Source organism: Leucoraja erinacea, chromosome 4 (genome assembly GCF_028641065.1).
Source record: "Leucoraja erinacea ecotype New England chromosome 4, Leri_hhj_1, whole genome shotgun sequence".
In the NCBI taxonomy this organism is placed as follows: domain Eukaryota; kingdom Metazoa; phylum Chordata; class Chondrichthyes; order Rajiformes; family Rajidae; genus Leucoraja; species Leucoraja erinaceus.
The window spans coordinates 55,337,373-55,359,153 of record NC_073380.1 but is presented as its reverse complement, the minus strand read 5'-3'; the positions used below and the strand labels follow the sequence as shown (position 1 = coordinate 55,359,153).

Below are 21,781 nucleotides of genomic sequence, written 5' to 3'. Positions count from 1 at the left end.
TTATTATGCTGGAAAGGGAACAGAGAAGATTTACAAGGATGTTGCCAGGGCCAGAGGATCATAGCTATAGGGAAAGGTTGAGTAGGCTGGGTCTCTATTCCGTGGAGTGCAGGAGGATGAGGGGTGATCTTATAGAAGTGTATAAAATCATGAGAGGAATAGGTTGGGTAGATGCACAGAGTCTCTTGTTCGGAGAAGGTGAATCAAGGACCAGAGGACATAGGCTTAAGGTAGAAGGGGAAAAGATTTAATAGGAATCTGAGGGGTAACTTTTTCTCACAAAGAGTGGTGGGTGTATGGAACAAGCTGCCAGAGGAGGTAGTCGAGGTTGGGATTATCCCAACTTTTAAGAGGTAGTTAGGCAGGTATATGGATAGGACAGGTTTGTAGGGATATGGACCAAACGCAGGCAGGTTGGACTAGTATAGCTGGGACATGTTGATTTTATCAACAACTAGAGAACAGTCCTGACCTCCCATCACCTCAATGGAGACCCTCGTACTATCTATAATCAGACTTTACTGTTGTTTATCTTGGACTAAACATTATTCCCTTTATCCTGTATCTGGACACTGTGGACAGCATGATTATAATCATGTACAGTCTTTCCACTGACTGGATAGCACACAACAACAACAAATTCACTGTACCTTGGTACATGTGACAATAAACTAAACTAAACAGAAGGTGGCTTAGGTAGCACCTCTGGAGATCATGGAAAGGTTAGGTAGCACCCTTCTTCAGGAGATCAGAAACATAGAAACATAGAAAGGTGCAGGACATTTTCGAGCCTTCCTCAATTTGGAGACCAAAACTGTACGCAATACTCCAGGTGTGGTCTCACCAAGACCCTGTACAACTGCAGTAGAACCTCCCTGCTCCTATACTCAAATCCTTTTGCAATGAAAGCTCACATACCAGTCGCTTTCTTTACTGCCTGCGGCACCTGCATGCCTACCTTCAATGACTGGTGTACCATGACACCAGGTCTCGCTGCTATCCCCTTTCTTGCCACCATTTAGATAATAGTCTGCTTTAGGTTTTTGCCACCAAAATGGATAACCTCACATTATCTTATCTAGTCTAGGGAGTGGACCCGACCTGAGAACCACCTATCCATGGAGATGTTTACATATAGGTTAATTGCCCCTAGTGTAGTATGGGTGACATCGAACTATGGTATGGGTGATCGATGGTTAGTGTGGACTCGGTGGGCCAAAGGGCCTGGTACCAAGCTGCATCTCTAAACTAATCTTCCTCTGGCAACTTGTTGCATATGAGCACCACTCTCTGTGTGAAAAAGGTTCTCCTTAAGTTCCTATTAAATCTTTCCCCTCTAACTTTAACCCTGTACACTTTCACTTTTAGACTTCTCTACTCTGGGGAAAAGACTGTGGTTGTTCAATTTATCTTGTCCCTCATGAGTTTATAAACCTCTACAAGGTCACCCCTCAGCCCCCTGCACTCCAGGGAAACTAGATCCATCCGATCCAGCCTTCACATATATATCAAACCCTACAAACCCGGTTACTTGCTCGTGAATCTTCATTTCTACCGTTTCCAATGTAATGTCATCCTTCTTGTAGCAGGTCAATCAGTGAGTATTCTACTGAGTGTACAGTACAGTATTCTGAGTGTACAGCAATGTATTCTACTGAGTGTACAGTTGCAACATCATGTCCCAACTGCCGGGCAAATTATGGGCAAATGGAACTCGCATGGATGGGGCATCTCTGTTGACATGAACGAGATGGGCCAAAGGACCTGTTTCCATGCTTCATGACTCCATCACAATGGTGGAACTGGCACTCATTCTTCTCCTCCCCTTCTCCCCACTTCTCTCTCCACTTCTTCCCCACTTCTCTCTCCACTTCTTCCCCACTTCTCTCCCCCTTCTCTCTCTCCTTCTCTCCCCTTCTTTCCCCTTCTCCCCATTCTCTTCCTCCCTCCCTCCCACGCTCTCTAAAGGACTTACCGTGCTCTGTGGCAGCCGTTTACCTTCCTCTTCATCGTGCAGACAGCGCTCCTCCGCTCTCCATGGCCCCCACCTGTGCGATGTGTGTGTGTGTGTGTGTGTGTGTGCGGTCGGTAGCAAAGATCCTGTAGGATCTTTGGTCGGTAGATGCAGCTCACGCTTCGGTCGATCCAGGTCGAGGCTTTCCAGGCGTGTGACCAAAACCCCCGGCAACCTCATGGAAACCTTGGGTCGCGGGCAAGGTCACCAGAGGTTTCCGTTCAGGTTCCCTAAGTGGGACAGGGGCATAAGGCAACAAATCTACCACTGTGCCACTGTGCTGCCCATAGTGTCAGCATGGACAAGTTGGGCTGAAGGGCCTGTTTCTCTGCTGCAGGAGCCTATGATTCACTGCAGATGGCAGGGATTTTGTGCTAACCTATCACCCAGAACGCTGGCACAGGAGTGAGCTGTCCGAGGGAAGGTCATTCTGAGAGTACAGGGTGTAACATAGCACTAGACTCTGGATTAGACAGCCAAGTGGGGTCCACGTCGACCAGCAATCACCCCTCCTCCTCCCGGTTAGCACGCTGAGGGGCCTCGCCAAGTGTGGACCAGGCCCACCGTGGTGAATGTACACCCGACTAAATTTAGAGATACAGCGTGGAAACAGGCCCTTCGGCCCACCGAGCCTATGTTGGCCAGCAATTACCGCATACACAAGTACTATCCTACACACTAGGGACAATGTACAGAATACAACTAACCGACAAACCCGCATGGTTTTGGAATTTGGGAGAAAACTGGAGCATCCAGAATAAGTTCATGTTCATAAGTTATAGGAGCAGAATTAGGCCATTCGACCCATCAAGCCTACTCCACCATTCAATTATGGCTGATCTATCTTTTCCTCTCAACCCCATTCTCAAGAGTCAAGAGTCAATTTAATTGTCATTTGGACCCCTTGAGGTCCAAACGAAATGCCGTTTCTGCAGCCATACATTACAAACAAATAGACCCCAGACACAACATAATTTACATTTTACATAAACATCCATCACATCGCTGTGATGGAGGGCCAAAAAAACGTATCTCTCCACTGCACTCTCCCTCCCCCGATGTCAAAGTCAAAGCCCCCGGCTGGCGATGGCGATGGCGATTGTCCCGCGGCCATTAAAGCCACACCGGGTAGTGCAAGGTCGCACACCGGGATCTTGATGTTAGAGCCCCCGGTGTGCGCTCGCAGAGTCCCGCAGCCATTCCAAGCCGCGCGGGACGGTGCTGTAAGGCCCCGCTCCAGGAGCTCTTCAACCCCGCAACTCGGGCGGGAGAAGCCCTGAAAAGCGGGCTCCCTCCAGGGACCCGCGGGCTCCCGGTGCCACCGTCCGCCAGACCCGCAGTTGCAGCCTCCGAATCTCCGGAGGTCGGGCCGCAGCAGCAGCAGCGCTCCACCACCGCTCCACCCGCTCTGGACTCGGCCAGCTCCGCGACGGTGAGGTGAGTCGTCGGCACCAGAGTCCCCGGTCTTCTCCTGTTGGAGGCCGCTCCTCATTGCAGCCCCAACGACAACGGAGACCCGACAAGAAAAGGTCGGGTCTCCCGTGCAGGGAGAGATTTAAAAGTTACCCCCTCCCTCCCACCCCACCCCCACCCCCCCCACACACACACCCCAACAAAAAATAACAAAAACTACATAGAAACATAGACAAAAAATAATAAAAACGCGGACGGGCTGCAGAGGCCGCTGCTGACGAGAGTCGCGCCGCCTACCGGGGAATCGCGCTGCCTACCGCCTACTCCTGCCTTCTCCCAAAAACCATTGACATACACGGCAAATGAACAAATTTGCAGATTGTACAAAAGTTGGTGGTTTTGCAGATTGTGAAGATGGTTGTGAAAATTTGCAGCAGGATATTGATCCATTGGCCACATGGGCTGAAGAATGGTTGATGAAATTTAATACAGAGAAATATGAGGTGTTGTATTTCGAGAAGTCTAACATTGGCAGGACCTAAACAGTGAATGGTCGGGCTTCGGGGAGTGTTGTAGAGCAGAGGGATCTAGGAGTTGGGTTCCTTGAAGGTGGAGTCGCAGGTAGTTTGGGTGGTCAAAAAGTTTTTGGCACATTGGGCTTCATCAGGCAGAGTATTGAGTATCGAAATTGGGAGGTCATGTTGCAGTTGTATAAGACGTTGGTGAGGCTGCATTTAGAGTATTGTGTTCAATTCTGGGCACCATGCAATAGAAAAGATGTTGTCAAGCTGGAAAGGGTACAGAGAAGATTTACGAGGATATTGCCAGGACTAGAAGGTCTGAGCTATAAGGAGAGGTTGAGTAGGTTGGGACTCTAATCCTTGGAGCGCAGGAGGATGGGGGGTGATTTTAGAAGTGTATAAAATCATGAGAGGATTAGATCAGGTAGAGGCACGGAGTCCCAAGCTTAGAGTAGGACCCGAGGACATAGGTTCAAGGTGAAAGGGAAAAGATTTAATAGGAATCTGAGGGGGTAACCTTTTCACGCATAGGGTGGTGCGTGAATGGAATAAACTGCCAGAGAATGAAGTTGAGGCAGGGACTATCCCAATATTTAAGAAACAAACAGATAAATGGATAGGGCCATTTGGAGGGATATGGACCAAACACGGGCAGATGGGATTAGTGTAGCTGGGACATGTTGGGCCGAAGGGCTTGTTTCCACTGTATCACTCTATGACTCTATGACTATGACCCTTCTAAACTCCAGCGAGTACAGGCCCAGTGCCTTCAAACGCTCATCATATGTTAACCCAAACATTCCTGCGATCATTCTTGTAAACCTCCTCTGGACCCTCTCCAACACCAGCACATCCTTCCTCAGATACAGGAGTCAAAAATATTCACAATGCTCCAAATGCAGTCTAACCAGTGCCTTATAAAGCCTCAGCATTACAAGCCTGTTTTTATTATATTCTAGTCCTCTCGAAATAAATGCTATCATTGCATTTTCCTTCCTTACTACCGATTCAACTTGCAAATGAATGGTCACAGGTAGAATGTACAAACTCCATGCAGACTGCACCCAGGTTCAGGATTGAACCCATGTCTCTGGCACTGTGAGGCAGCAACTCTACACTGCACCATTGTGCTGTCCTTATTGACTTATAGACTCCTTGCCAATACAAAGAGCATCTGGGAGATGGACAGGGATGAATTTCCCTGTGGACATGTATCGGTGGACATGTATCGTTGGAGATGCATCATTGCTAGAGATAGCCTCTAATTTTGGCTTACAGCCTGTGATGGTATTTAGAGCTGCCACAGAGCGTTCAATGTTAATATCCAACATTGCACTGTTGAGGAGATAAAGTGGATTGCACTCATTTCATTAATTGCAGAGTTTGCAAAGCCTTTTATATTCAAACACTGAAATATAATTGAAGTTGTCAAGAGTCAAGAGTGTTTTATTGTCAAATGTCCAGAACCAGAGAGAAGGAACAGGTGACATGGGAAAGGGAAACAAAACAATGCTGCAGAGAGATATAAAAATGAATGAAAGATATGCAAAAAATTAAAATGATAAAGGAAACAGGCCATTGTTTGCTAGGTGATAAAGAAAATATGGTATGACTTGGGTGGGGGAGGGACAAAGAGAGGGGGAATGCAAGGGGTACTTGAAATTAGAGAAATTAATATTCATACCCCTGGCTGTAAGCTGCCCAAGCGAAATATGAGATGCTGTTCCTCCAATTTGCGTTTAGCCTCACTGGCAATGGAGGAGGCCTAGGGCAGAAAGATCAGTGTGGGAATGGGAAGGAGAATTAAAGTGTTTAGCAACCGAGATATCAGGTAGGTCCAGGCGGACTGAGCGAAGGTGTTCAGCAAAACGATCGTCCAGTCTGTGTTTGATCTCGCAGATGTATAAGAGTCCACATCTTGAACAACAGATACAGTAGATGGTCTCCCATCTCTCACTAGCCTGGCAATGAAACAGCCTCCTTCAAGTTTATTGTCATCTGCACCAGTATGGTCTTGTTCTTCTTGCGTATGGTGTGCACAGCCTAAAGTTGTAGGACAACTTGGTCTATTTGAACTTATTTGATTGTGCACGCCGGGTTGATTGCATTTGTCGAAACAGGGCGGACCACGTGAAGGTTGCAATCTCCCACCCCACAAGTATGGTGAGGTACAGGCACAATGACAATCTTGCTAGCACCAGCAACACAGGCACATAGACTCAGACAACACAGAAAAATACAAATTATACATAAACTATACATAAATGACTCATAAAATACAAACAGAAAGAAGACTGTACAAATGAAATAAGCTATTAATGCAAAAAACATAGAGTCATACGGCACGGAAACATCCCCTTCGGCCTAACTTGCCCATGTCAAACAAGATGCCCCTCTACACTAGTCCCACCTGTCTGCATCCCTCGAAACATTTCCTATCCACGTACCTATCCGAATTCCCTTTAAATTCTGTTATAGTTTCTGCCTCAACAACCTGGCAGCTCGTTCAATATACCCACCACCTTCTGTGTGAAAAAGTTGCCCCTCAGGCTCCTATTAAATCTTTTCCCTCTCACCTTAAACATATGACCTCTGGTTCTTGATTCCCCTATTCTGGGTAAAAGACCCTGTCTAGTCCAATCATGATTTGGTACACTTCTATAAGATCACCCCTCATCCTCCTGTTGTCAAGGAATAAAGTCCTAGACTGTCCAGCATCTACCCACAGCTCAGGCCCTGAAGTCCTGACAACATCCTTATACACCTTCTCCGCAATCTTGCCAGCTGAACAACACCCTTTCTGAAGCAGGGTGACTAAAACCAAACACAACACTTCAAATGCGGCCTTACCAACATCTTGTACAATCCTAACATAAAACATCGTTTGGAAAAAAACCAAATCAATAGTGGTGCAAGAGGTAGTCCATAGTGATGCGTTGCCGATGTAGCATTAGGCTTGTGTGGGTCATTTCAACAACTAGGCCAGCACGGTGGCACAGTGGTAGAGTCGCTTCCTTACAGCGCCAGAGACCCGGGTTCGATCCTGACTACGGGTGCTGTCGGTACGGAGTTTGTACATTCTCCCCGTGACTGAGTAGGTTTTCTCCGGGTGTTCCAGATTCCTCCCACACACTTTGTTGTTTACTTTGGCTTCGGTTACAAATTGTAAATTGTTCCTAGTGTGTAAGATAGCGGTAATGAACGGGGATCGCTGGTCTGCGTGGACATGGTGGGCTGAAAGGCCTGTTTCTGTGCTGTATCTTTAAAGTAAACTAAACCTGATGGTTATAGGAAGTAGGTGTTCCTGAACCTGGTGATGTGGGACTTCAGGCTTCGGTACCTCCTGCCCGACGATAACCATGGCCCAATGGTGGGGATCATTGATGTTAGATGCCACCTTCTGGAGGCAGCGCCTGGTGGATGCTGTCGATGGAGGAGAATTTCCTATTTACAATTCTTAAACTGACTCAAGAAATTGAGCTGTGGAAAGAACATTTTCATTTTAATGAACTTTTTGTCCTGGGCATCCAGGCAGGTATTTTTTTGGATCTAAGCCAACCCTGGGAGAGTTGTTATCTCACTTCCTTGTTGGCTTCAGATCCACTGTCAGAGACTTTAGACTTTAGAGGTACATAGCAGAAATAGGCCCTTGAGCCAGCAAACGGGGTGTTTGGGGCAGGGGTCATTTTTCATTATAATAAGAAAAAAAGCACTTACTGATACAAATGTCATCTGTGAAGTTTAAACAAAAATCTGCGTTATATTTTAATTCATGAACAAACGGAAGCAGACTTGTAACTTTCTAGCTTGAAAATGGATACAATTTCTGCAAGGGAAAGTGAGTTCGAACACTTTGGGGCGACACGGTGGCGCAGCGGTAGAGTTATTGCCTTACAGCGCCAGAGACTTGGGTTGGATCCTGACTACGGGTGCTGTCTGTACGGAGTTCGTACACTCTCCCTGTAACTGCGTGCGTTGTCTCCGGGTGCTCTGGTTTCATCCCACAATCTAAAGACACACAGGTTTGCAGGTTAATTGGCTTCGGTAGGAATTGTAAATTGTCCCTAGTGTGTGTAGGATAGTGCTCGTGTAAAGGGATGGCAGGTCGGCATGGAATCTGTTGGCTCGAGGGCCTGTTTCCGCGCGGTATCTCTTATGCTAAACTAAAGTAAACTGTGGCAGGGAGGTGCATAACCTGGTGTAGCGTGGAGAGAGGTGTACCTGAAGAGAGCTTTACTAAAAACAAAAGCGCAATCTGATTCCTACTTGCACATTCCACACCCCTCTGTCTGGCATTGATCCAGAATATATAGAATCTGGGAGAGATGTGGCCGTTCAGTCCACTGCGTGCCAACTCTCTCACAGAGATCGCAAGTTGGTCGACCATCTCCCTATCTGTCTCCTTCTGCTGATCATCTAGAGCAGCGCGGCACGACCAATAGCGCTGCCGCCTCATTGCACCAGATCCTGTGTTCAATCCTGGCCTTGGCTGCTTTAGACACTTTAGACTGGAGATTCAATTCAATTCAATTCAATTCAACTTTAATGTCATCGCACAAATACAAGTATCAGTACAACGAAATGCAGTTTTGCGTCAGACCGTAGTAGTTGTACATAAAGAGAAAAAACAAGAAAAAAATAGAAAGAGAGAAGAGAGAAGATACAGAATAATCAGGAAATACAGAATGATTAAACAAAGGGGGACGGAGGGACCAGAGAAGTCTATCGTCGGGACTCCGAGTTCAGCAGTGTGATTGTGTTGTTATAGAAGCTTTTCCTCATCCTGCTGGTACGTGACCTGAGGCTCCTGTACCGCCTCCCTGATGGGAGGAGGGCAAACAGTCCATGGTTGGGGTGTGAGGGGTCTTTGATGATCTTCCCAGCCCGACTCAGACACCGCTTTCGGTGGAGGGCATCCATGGCAGGGAGCGGGGCACCGATGATGTGCTGCGCGGTTTTCACCACCCGTTGTAGTGCCTTCCTGTCCGCAGCAGTGCAGCTGCTGTACCATACTGTGAAGCAGGTGGTCAGGATACTCTCTATGGTACAGCGGTAAAAGTTGTAGTTAACGATACAGCATGGAAACAGGCCCTTTGGCCCAGCTAGTCCAGGCCAGCCAGTGATCATCCCGTATACTAGCAATATCCTACACACTAGGGGCAATTTACAGAGGCCAATTAACCTACAAACTCGTATGTCTACTCCACCATTCAATCATGGCTGATCTATCTTTCCCGCTCTACCCCATTCTCCTGCCTTCTCCTCATAATCCCTGACACCTGTACATAGTATGTATCTGCCAATCACTGCCTTAAAAATACCCATTGACTTGGCCTGGCGATGAATTCCACAGATTTACCATCACCTGACTAAAGGAATTCCTCCTCATCTCCTTCCTAAAGATACGTCCTGTTTTTCTGAGGCTGTGCCCTCTGGTCCTGGACTCTCCCACTAGTGGAATCATCCTCTCTACATCGACTCTATCCAGGCCTCTCCCAATTTGGCCAGTTTCAATAGAAGAACTCATCCTTCTCAACTCCAGCAAGTAGAGGCCCAGCGCCACGAAAGGCTCATCGTACGTTAACCCCATCATCCCCGGGATCATTCTCGTAAAGTCAGCATCGCTGAAATGGCAGAGCAGCAGCGGGTTAGCAAGGTGGTCCAGCCTGTCCTTCCAGCTCATTATTGGGCTTTGCACAAGCATGCAGCAGCAGAGCAGCTCTGTGTATTCCGTCCCAGCCAACCCTGCTTGCACCCCACATGCAGGGCACGTCTCAGCCTTGTAAACCACCACCGCACCCTTCCCTAAAACCTCCACATCTTTCCTGTAATGGGGTGGCTAGAATTGCACACAGTATTCCAAATACTTCCAAAGACAATGAGAGAGAGATAGAGGGGGGGGGGGAGGGAGGGGGGGGGGGGGGGGGGGGGGGTGAGAGAGAGAGGGTGAGGAGAGAGGATAGAGGAAAGAGAGTGGAGAGACTGAGGAGAGAGAGAACGTGAGATAAGGAGAGAGAAGCGTAAGGAGAGAGAGTGAGGTGAAGGGGACAGAGAGGGGAGAAAAAGAGAGGATATAGAGGGAGGAGAGAGAGAGAGAGAGGAGGGAGGGAAAGCAGCGGAGAGTGCGGAAATAGGAGAAATTAGAGGAGATAAAGATGAGAGTGTGAGGATAGGGAGAGAGGGAGGGGGAGATAGACAGAGGGACAAAAGGCCACAACTTAACAGTGTAAGGTGGCACCATTGCCAGCGCTGGCTTCACTCAGTACTACACTGACGTGCCAGCCTAGGTTTTTGTGTTCCTGCATTCCCTCCCCTCCCCTCTCTCTCCCCCATCCCCCACCTTAGTCAACCTACCAGTTCCACTGTTAGCATCCTTGTATCCCTCTCGTTAGCACATCTTCCCCTTGCCAACGCTGGCTCATTATGCACTCTACCCTTCCTGTGGTTATCTTTTGCTGGCCCTGTTTCATTCTGGCCTTTTCTTGTTTCCATTCTCTCCCCCTATATCTTTCGGTCTGAAGAAGGGTTCCGACCCGAAACGTCATCTGTTCCTTTTCTCCAGAGATGCTGCCTGACCTGGTGTGTTACTCCAGCAATTTGTGTCTATCTTTGCTCTTGTAGTTTATTGTCAGGTTGAGTGCTATCCAGTCAGCGGAAAAACTATTTGTTCTTGCCTTTACCTACCTGCAGTCCCCCCCTATTAGTGGAAAGACTGTGCATGATTACGATCGAGCTGCCCGGCCATTGTGTATAGATACAGGGTAAAGGGAATAATGTTTAGTGCAAAATAAAGTCCAGTAAAGTCCGATTAAAGATAGTCCGAGGGTCTCCAATGAGGTAGATGGTAGACACTAAAAATTGGAGTAACTCAGCGGGTCAGGCAGTATCTCTGGAGAAAAGAAAAAGGCGACATTTCGTGTCGAGACCCTTCTTCAGACTGAGAGTCCGGGGAAAGGGAAATGAGAGATATACTGCAGACAGTGATGTAAAGAGATATAGAACAAATGAATGAAAGATATGCAATAAAAAGTAACAATGGTCAGGGCCGCTCACTAGTTGGTGAGGGCATAGTTGAACTAGGGGCAGCAGTCTGAAGAAGCAAATTATGTAACTCTGCCTGAGATGATAGAATGATTGGATGGGCAGGGATGATGAGGAGTTTAGTGGGAGGGACTGGGGCCTGTGCCAGTTTGGGACAGCTGGTCTTTCACTCCCCACCACCCAGCCTCCAGTGTGTGGTTAGAGTCTGTACAATAGACCTGTTGTGGTCTGATGAACAATGAGCATCAGTGTGGGGAGCAGTTCATTCCTTGTGTTACTGGCGTGGACCATCACCAGTTTGTGGACAGAGGCAGGTTCTGTGGGACCTCCAACGCGTATCGGTATTGGTTTATTATTCTCACTTGTGCCGAGATACAGGGAAAAGCGTTTGTTTGAGTGATATCCAGTCAAATCATTCTATACACGAGCACAATCAAACCGCACACAAGTAACAGATAGTGCAAACATCAAAATACCGCTGCATCCAGTCATTGTCAAACAGGCCCTTCGGCCCAACTTGCCCACACCGACCAACATTCAGATTCCGACCAACATGCCGCGTCTACACTAGTCCCACCAGCCTAGCTTTTGACCCATATCCCTCTAAACCTGTCCTATCGATGTATCTGTTTCTTGTATGTTGCGTAGGCCCTGCCTCAACTACCTCCTCCGGAAGCTCGTCCCATACACTACCCTTTGTGTAAAAAAGTTAACTACCTCCTCCGGAAGCTCGTCCCATACACTACCCTTTGTGTAAAAAAGTTACCTCTATTATATGTTTCTCCCCTCATCTTACACTATGTCCTCTGGTTCTCAATTCCCTACACTAGGCAAGAGACTCTGTGTGTTTACCTGATCTATTCCTCTCATGATTTTGTACACCTTTATAAGATCACCCCATCATGCTCCTGCGCTCCAAGGAATAGAGTCCTAACCTGCTCAACCTCTCCTTATAGTTCTGGCCCTCGAGTCCTGGCAACACCCTCGTAAATCCTCTCTGCACCCGTTACAACTTGACAACATCTTTACTGTAACATGGTGCCCAGAACTGCATACTCTAAATGCATCTCACATAGGCCTTATATAACTGAAAACATGACCTCCCAACTTCTATACTCAATACCTTGATGAAGGCCAATGTGTCAAAAGCCTTTTTGACCACCCTATCTACCTGTGACTCCACTTTCAAGGAACTATGTACCCCTTGCACTACTAGATCCTTCTGTTCTACAACACTCACCAGGGTCGTACCATTCACTATTTAGGTACTGCCCATTTTTACTTACCACAATAAAACACCTCATCTTAAACCTATGTCCTCTGGTTATCGATTCCTCTGGGCAAGAGACTCTGTGCGTCTAACCTAGAGGTGGGGAACCTATGGCCTTCTAGGCCTTTAAGTGCGGGCCTTTTGAATGAATCCAAATTTTGTAGAACAAATCCTTTTATTTTTATTTAACCATATAACCATATACCAATGACAGCACGGAAAACAGGCCATCTCGGCCCTTCAAGTCCGTGCCGAACACTTACTTTCCCCTAGTCCCACCCACCTGCACTCAGACTATAACCCTCCATTCCTTTCCCGTCCATATACCTATCCAATTTATTTTTAAATGATAAAATCGAACCTGCCTCCACCACTTCCACTGGAAGATCATTCCACACAGCCACCACTCTCTGAGTGGCAGTGTAGGGAAAATATTGTGAGCCCTGAGGCTTGGGATGGTTTGGAACTGGCTGTGAGTGGCTCTAGTACAAGTACATTGAAGAAGGAACTGCAGATGCTGGAAAATCGAAGGTAGACAAAAATGCTGGAGAAACTCGGCAGGTGAGGCAGCATCTATGGAGCGAAGGAAATAGGCGACGTTTCGGGTCGAGACCCTTCTTCAGACCTGACTAACAGCTAACTTAATGCGGCATTCCAACATGAAAAGGTTCCCCACCCCTGGTCTAACCGATCTATTTCTCTCAATCCTCTGATGAATTTGTATACCTCTATAAGATCTGAATGCAATATATATGCATGGATGGTGTAGGGAAAATATTGTAAGCCCTGAGGCTTGGGATGGGTTGGAACTGGCTGTGAGAGGCTCTAGTACAAGTCATTTGTACACCTGAATAGTGTCGTACTTTGCTGAGGCAATAGTCCCTGTAGAATTCCTCACCATGTAAGGCAGTGGAGAAACAGTCGAGCTAGGGAGACCAAACACAATGGTGAGAAACAAGCCTCCTAAGTTCCTAAGGTGATTCTATTGACTTCTCTAACTTCAAATAACCCTTGCTCTCCCTCTCTTTCCATCCCTCCCCCTTCCGAGCCCTCCAACCAGTCTGACTGTCCCCCTGATTAAAATCTATCTCTTTCTGCTTCATTGTCAACTTCTCCGAGCTAACAGTGATCTATTCTACATTTTCCTTGAGCCCCATCTTCTTTGATGTCCCGTTTTCACATCTTACCTTTCCTTATCTCTATGTCTCCCTCGCCCCTGACTCTCAATCTGAAGAAGGGTCTCGACCTGAAACATCACCCATTCCTTCTATCCAGGGTTGCTGCCTGTCCTGCTGAGTTACTCCAGCATTCGCTCAGTCTGCCTTGGCCTATGCCAAACACTTTAACTCCCATTCCCATTCTCATTCTGACCTTTCTGTCCTGGGCCTAACTCCACTGTCAGAGTGAATAAGCAACTTAGAAACATAGGAACATAGAAAATAGGTGCAGGAGGAGGCTATTCGGCCCTTCGAGCCATTCATTGTGATCATGGCTGATCGTCCCCAATCAATAACCCGTGCCTGCCCTCTCCCCATATCCCTTGATTCCACTAGCCCCTAGAGCTCTATCTAACTCTCTCTTAAATCCATCCAGTGATTTGGCCTCCACTGCCCTCTGTGGCAGTGAATTCCACAAATTCACAACTCTCTGGGTGATAAAGTTTTTTCTCACCTCAGTGTTAAATGACCTCCCCTTTATTCTAAGACTGTGGCCCCTGGTTCTGGACTCACCCAACATTGGGAACATTTTTCCTGCATCTAGCTTGTCCAATCCTTTTATAATTTTATATGTTTCTAGAAGATTGCCCCTCATCCTTCTAAACTCCAGTGAATACAAGCCTAGTCTTTTCAATCTTTCCTCATATGATAGTCCTGCCATCCCAGGGATCAATCTCGTGAACCTACGCTGCACTGCCTCAATCACAAGGATGTCCTTCCTCAAATTAGGAGACCAAAACTGTACACAATACTCCAGATGTAGTCTTACCAGAGCCCTATACACCTGCAGAAGAACCTCTTTACTCCTATACTGAAATCCTCTTGTTATGAAGGCCAACATTCCATTAGCTTTCTTCACTGCCTGCTGTACCTGCACGCCAACTTTCAGTGACCGGTGTACAAGGACACCCAGGTCTCGCTGCACCTCCCCCTTACCTAACCTAACCCCATTAGGATAATAATCTGCCCCCTTGTTTTTGCCTCCAAAGTGGATAACATCACATTTATCTATATTATACTGCATCTGCCACGCATCTGCCCACTCACTCAACCTGTCTAGGTCACCCTGCAACCTCTTAACATCCTCTTCACAGTTCACACTGCCACACAGCTTTGTGTCATCTGCAAACGTTCTAGTGTTGCTCCTAATTCCCTCTTCCAAATCATTAAATTATATGATAAATAGTTGCGGCCCCAACACTGAGCCTTTCGGCAATCCACTCGCCACTGCCTGCCATTCTGAAAAGTTGACTCCTACTCTTTGCTTCCTGTCTACCCATGTCAAACCCTACCCCCAATACCATGTGCTCTAATTTTAGTCACCAGTCTCCCGTGCGGGACCTTATCAAACTCTAACACAGTGCCACTGTGCCATTGATGTGAATAGAGAGTGAAAGTGGGATTAGTGTGGGATTAGTTGAAATGAGTTGGTGTGGACTCGAGTTAGAGCACATCTACTGACATGTACATAAGTTCGGTGAGGTGCAGGTTGAAATGAATTGAATTGAATACTTTATTGTCACATGTGACAAGTCACAGCGAACTTCTTTGCTTAGACACCTGGCCTACGGTAGGCAAATGGTCGCCCATAAAGGGCACATACAAAGTCACAAATTCCTCCCGCCCCCCACGACAGTTCCTCCTTTGTTCTCCCCATCCCCCTTCACAGCTGTCCCCCTTCACAGCGGTCCTCCTTTATTCCTTCCCTCTTCAATGCAAATCTTGCTTGCAGAAGCATCACAGGCAAATATACTCAAACAACACAAAGAAACATAAATTATACAAAATTCTACAATGAGAAATACTGTGGACAAATACAAGACATTAGTGCAACAAAAAAAAAAGAAAACCAGTCCATGGTTTATTGTTAGTTTAGATTAGCACGGAAGCAAGCCTATTCGGTCCGAGTCCACGCCTGTTCACACTAGTTCTATGTTATCCCGCTTTCACGTACACTTCCAACACACTGGGGGCAATTTTACAGAGGGCCAACTAATCTACGAACCCACACATCTTTGGGATGTGGGAGGAAACCAAAGCACATGGCGGAAACCCACGAGGTCACAGGGAGAACATGCAAACTCTACACAGACAGAACCTGAGGTTAGGATCGAACACTGGTCTCTGGGCTTTATCAGCTGTGCCACTGTGCTGCCCATGGTTAGTGCAAGAGGTGGGCCGAAGGGCCTGTTTCATCCTGAAATATCTCTCTAACATTCTCACAAACTCCTATGGAGAGTCATAGAGTGGCACAGAGGACACACAGCATGGAAAGAGGCCCTCAGGCCCAACTTACCAAAGCCGACCAACATGTCCCATTTACACTAGTCCCACCTGCCTGTGTTTGAACCATATCCCTCTAACCCTGTCCTATCCATGTACCTGTCCAAATGTTTCTTAAACGTAGTGATAGTACTGTTTGTATGTTCATGTGTAGGAATAAAGCCTAACTTGTACATGAGCCACTCGCAGACAGTTCCAACCCATCCCCGTTATTCTTTTGCACTTGAGGAGAATTACAGCAAACTAATAACTTACCGAGAGATCTTTGGGTCCATGGAGTGTGAGGTGGCAGCCCTAACTTTGCTCATGTGATTTTTAACGTTTATATAAGTGCTTTCTCAGTGAGAAAGGCAGCACAGTGGCGCAGCGGTAGAGCTACTGCCTTACAGCGCCAGAGACCCAGGTTCGATCCTGACTACAGGCGCTCTCTGTACGGAGTTTGTACGTTCTCCCCGTGACCAGCGTGGGTTTTGTCCGGGTGCTCCGGTTTCCTCCCACATTCCTAAGACGTGCAGGTTTGTAGGTTCATTAGCTTCTGTAAATTGTAAATTGTCCCCATTGTGTAGGATAGCGTTAGTGTACGCGGTGATCGATGGACGGCACGGACACGGTGGGCCGAAGAGCCTCTTTACACGCTGTATTGCTAAAGTCTAAAGAACCAGATTGCCTGGTTGGCACCTATTGTACATTTAGTTTACAAAAGAACACAAAGTGCAGGAGTAACTCAGCGAGTTAGGCTTTGAGAGAGAACATGCATAGGTGATGTTTCGGGTCGTGACCCTTCTACAGACATTCCTCTCCCGCTGTTCCAGGCTTTGATTGCCCCGACCTGCAATGGACCTCAACATAGAAACATAGAAACATAGAAACATAGAAATTAGGTGCAGGAGTAGGCCATTCGGCCCTTCGAGCCTGCACCGCCATTCAATATGATCATGGCTGATCATCCAACTCAGTATCCCGTACCTGCCTTCTCTCCATACCCTCTGATCCCCTTGGCCACAAGGGCCACATCTAACATCTAACTGCGGATAGACAGATAGCACAATGGGCTAAGAGTTCGGCTGGCGACCGGAAGGTGGCCGGTTCAAATCCCGCTTGGAGTGCATACTGTCGTTGTGTCCTTGGGCAAGACACTTCACCCACCTTTGCCTGTAATGGAATGTAATTACGGCGGCAGGCGCGGGCACACCGCGACGCCCTGTGTCTCCCTTTCAAGGGAGATGCTAAAAATGCATTTCGTTGTCTCTGTACTGTACACTGACAATGACAATAAATTGAATCATTTCATTTCATTTCATTTTTTTTTTTAACTCCCTCTTAAATATAGCCAATGAACTGGCCTCAACTACCCTCTGTGGCAGAGAGTTCCAGAGATTCACCACTCTCTGTGTGAAAAAAGTTCTCCTCATCTCGGTTTTAAAGGATTTCTCCCTTATCCTTAAGCTGCGACCCCTTGTCCTGGACTTCCCCAACATCGGGAACAATCTTCCTGCATCTAGCCTGTCCAACCCCTTACGAATTTTGTAAGTTTCTATAAGATCCCCTCTCAATCTCCTAAATTCTAGAGAGTATAAACCAAGTTTACCAAGTCAACGTTACTTCATTATCTGTTGGATCCATGCCTTTCTCCCCTCTGTGTTCTCCAGAGATGCTGCCTGACCCACTGTTACTCCATCACTTTGTATTTATGTAATAGCCAGCATCTACACTTCTTTGTGTCTACTGTTTGTAGAAAGGACATATCTTTAGAAAGGAGATGAGGAGGAATTTCTTTCGCCAGAGGGTGGTGAACATGTGGAATTCATTGCTACAGGCGGCTGTAGAGGCCGTCAATAGGGATATTTAAAGCGGAGATTGACAGGTTTCTGATTAGGAAGGGCGTCTAAAGTTATAGGGAAAAGGCAGGAAAATGGGTTTGAGAAGGAAAGATAGATCAGCCATGATTGAATGGCAGAGTAGACACGATGGGCTGAACGGCCTAATTCTGTTCCCAATGTAGGATTGGTTTACCTGATTACCCACTTGTACTTACCAATGTCTCATTTTCTTTTCTTTAGACAAACCTCCTGGGAACAATCTTAGCGATAACTGGAAATATCCTTATCAGTATATCTCTAAATATTCAGGTACTGTAACATTCTGTATCTTGGAAGTGTTTTTGCTTTATTTACCTGAATTTTCTTCAGACTGGTCCCAATTCAAAATGTCACCTATTCATGTTCTCCATAGGTGCTGACTGTCCCGCTGAGTTACTCCAGCATTTTGTGTTGTATAGTGATATTCTTGCTTGCTGTAGACCAGGGGTTCTGCATAGGGGCCAGGGCGCATGTCTGTGAGCGGATAGCGGCCACATCTATCACGTGCACACATGGATCGCGCCCCCATCCCGCCCCGGTTGGCAGGCAACAGATCACGTGTTCACATAGATCCCACCCCTTCGAGAACGCTACCCGGAGCACTGGCCCCTAGTTACCAAAGATGCTATAGCAAGCAAGATAGACCACTCGACGAAAAAGACATAGTACAGTCATGGGCATATTCATGGGTAATTTTCAGCCCCATTTCCATAACCGGCTTCCGTCTCCGCACCAAAGATCCCATAGCGGAGCAAAGATACTAGTGCGGAGACGGAAGACCGGTTACGGAAACATCCTCGTAAAAATAAAAGTTATTGGTAAAAATCTTCTCCTCATTTATAATTATAATTTATTAACACAAACTGTCCCCCTGCAACGTTGATTACATTGTGAGAGGGATACCCAAAGTCGGGTCAGGTTACTGAAATGGATGAAAAAAAGGCCCACGTTCCGCTCCGTTGCGTACTACCCGTCAGCCCATTGCAGTAAGCAGGAGTGGTCTATCTTGCTCCGCAATAGGATCTTTGCTAGTTACGGGTGCTCGTGAACATGGCGCACCTACGGACCATTGCCTTGGCTCTGTCCTGAAGTCGGTGGCTCAAATACACACACTAACTCATCCCCGGCCTATTAACAACCCCGATCCTGACAGTGAAGCCCAGACACAGAAGGTGCGCGGCCGTGACGGTGGCTTTTGCGCAGGATGCGGTACAGCCAGAACTCGCCGCTGCTCGCCGCTGCTCGGCACTCGGCACTGCTCGCCGCTGCTCTGCGGCTCCGCTATTGCGGCCTCCAGCGCAGGCCTCCTTGGATCCTTGCCTGGGCACCACGGCCTCCGGCCCGGGAGGTACCAGAGATGACGGAAGTCCGTGGGCCGGATAAATATGGGAACAAAAATACGTAAATTCTTCCTAGTTTGTATACAGTGGGAAAATGGGATACCATAGAACTTGTGTGAACAGGTGATTCGGTGGGTTGAAGGGCTGTTTCCATGCTGTATCTCTAAACAAAAAGCATTTGTTCACGTGCTATCAGCTATGCAGTTAAATTATACAAAGGGGTTAGGGGGATTTAGGGGTATTAGCTACAAGGAGAGGATGGACAAGCTTGGATTGTTTTCTCTGGAATGCCGTAGGTTGAGGGGAGACCTGATATATATATAATAATATATTATTAGGAGCATAGATAGGGTAGACAGTCAAATCATTTCCCCCCTGAGTAGGAATGTCAAAGACTAGGGGACGTAGCTATAAGGGGAGAGGGCTAAAGGTTAAAGGAGATGTGTGGGGCAGGTTTTATTTACACAGAGGGTGGTGAATGCCTGGAATGTGCTGTTAGGGGTGGAGGTGGGGTGGATACAACTGTGGTGTTTGAGAGGCTTTTAGATAGGCACATGGATATAGAGGAGGGACATGGAACATATGCAGGCTGAGGGGAATAGTTTAACTTGGCATCATGTTTGGCACATAAATTGGGGGCCAAAGGGTCTGTTCCTGCACTGTACTGTTCTATGTTCTATATACTACACATGAGTACAATCAGGGCATACACAATTACTACAGGTAGTGCAAAGAGAAAAATACCCCAGAGTGTAGGATATACCGTTACAGTTACAGAAAATAAGTGCAAGGTCAGCAATGAAGTAGGTTGGAAGATCAGGACTACACCCTAGTTTATGGGAGGACCATTCAGTAATCTGATAACAGTGAGGATGAAACTGTTTCCTAATATACTAATGAAACAATATCATTTATTGTCCCCCTGCTGTCTCCTCCCATCCCCCAGCCTTCGGGCTCCTCCTCCTTTTTCCTTTCTTGTCCCCGCCCACCCCCGCCCCCGATCAGTCTGAAGAAGGGTTTCAGCCCGAAACGTTGCCTATTTCCTTCGCTCCATAGATGCTGCTGCACCCGCTGAGTTTCTCCAGCTTTTTTGTGTACCTTCATTTATTGTCTTGTTTAGTTAAGAGATACAGTGCGGAAACAGGCCCTTCAGCCCACTGTGTCCGCGCCGATCAGCAATCCCCACACACTAATACCATTCTATACACTGGGGACAATTTACAAATATACCAAGCCAATTAGCCTACAAACCTGTATGTCTTTGGAGTGTGGGAGGAATCCGGAGCGCCCGGAGAAAACCCATGCAGGTCACTAAGAGAACATACAAACTCTGTACAAACAAGCACCGTTAGACAGGATCGAACCCCAGGTCTCTGGCGATGGAAGGCAGTAACTCTACTGCTGCGTCTTCGTGTCGGCCCAAAGTGAAGTGTTTCAAAGTGTTCCTTAAGCGATTGAAGATATGATTAAGACAGAAGGAACTGCAGATGCTGATAAAATTGAAACCAATTATTACTGCTTGATTGAGTCTTGACCAACTGGTCCTTGACTTGGAGGTCAAATTGGATTGTAACCTTTGAAACATTCCCCATCCTACATAACCAGCCAAGCTCTGCATTCACACTGCCTTCTATTGATCGCCCACAGCAAGCAGACGCCCCCAGGGAACGGACTTTTAGAATTCTCAATCGCATTTACAAATCCTAACGTGCCCTCATCTGATACATGTCTCCCAAACTCTTTGTAAACGGCGCCATAACATGACGACTGTGCATTTGTGGGTTGTGCAAAAGAATTTCACTGTGCTGTACTTACGTGACAATGAAGACCCACTGAACCCTCTCCACCTCTTGTGTGGGACCGACCTGCAGATGCTGGTTTAAACCGAAGACACACACAAAAAACTGGAAACCCTTCAAGTGACCCCTGTATCCCCTCTCTCTCCGTCCCTCCCCAACCCTAGTCCGCATGCTAGTTTTACTGTTGACCTGTTGAGTTCCACTGTCTTTATAACGTCTTATCACACAGTCAACAATGGACCATTGTGGGCTCCACATTTCTTTGATTATCGTTGCTTACTACATATCTTCCATTCATTTGTCCTAAATACTGTCTATATCTCTCTTTCCCCTGACTCTCAGTCTGAAGAAAGGTCTCGGACCAAAACGTCACCTTTTCTCCAGAGATGCTGCCTGGCCCGCTGAGTTACTCCAGCTTTTTGTGTGTCTCTCCTCTTCTTGTTCCAACCAGGCTTGCCATGAATGTTACCCTTGAGCAAACTGCTTTATGTGCCATTCCAGGCCACTTTACGGCTATTTGAGCCATTTTGCACAATAGTAGTGTCGTAACCTCCCACAACAGGCCACTTTTTATGCTTGTCCGACAGGTCAGACAAATTTCTAATTTTAACATCTCATTCAACGCCTGGATAGAATGGATGCGGAGAGGATGTTTCCACTAGTGGAATAGTCTTGGACGAGAGACCATAGCCTCAGAATAAAAGGACGTACTTTTAGAAAGTAGATGAGAATTTATTTAGTCAGAGGGAATTCATTGCCACAGACGGCTGTGGAGGCCAAGTCATTGGATATTTTTAAGGCAGAGATTAACAGATTCTTGGTTAGTACGGGTGTTCGGGGATATGGGAGAAGGCAGGAGAAGGGAAAGATAGATCAGAAATGATTGAATGGCGGAGTAGACTTAATGGGCTGAATGGCCTCATTCTGCTCCTATAACGTATGAACCTATGAACGTACGAACACCACACCCCTCCCTCGACTGCAGTGCCGGCTTGGTTTGTTTTGTATTCATGGTCTGGGGTGT

The 21,781-nt window shown here is 47.0% G+C and overlaps 1 protein-coding gene across 1 annotated transcript in view; it reads left to right on the top strand.

The window, feature by feature from the left end:
* The window catches only part of LOC129696441 (NIPA-like protein 2), a 56,703-nt gene that overhangs the window by 9,525 nt on the left and 25,397 nt on the right, over positions 1-21,781 (top strand). The window contains exon 2 of the mRNA XM_055634330.1: positions 17,820-17,888. Coding sequence (XP_055490305.1) covers positions 17,820-17,888 — 69 coding nt within the window. The remainder of the gene's footprint in view (positions 1-17,819; positions 17,889-21,781) is intronic.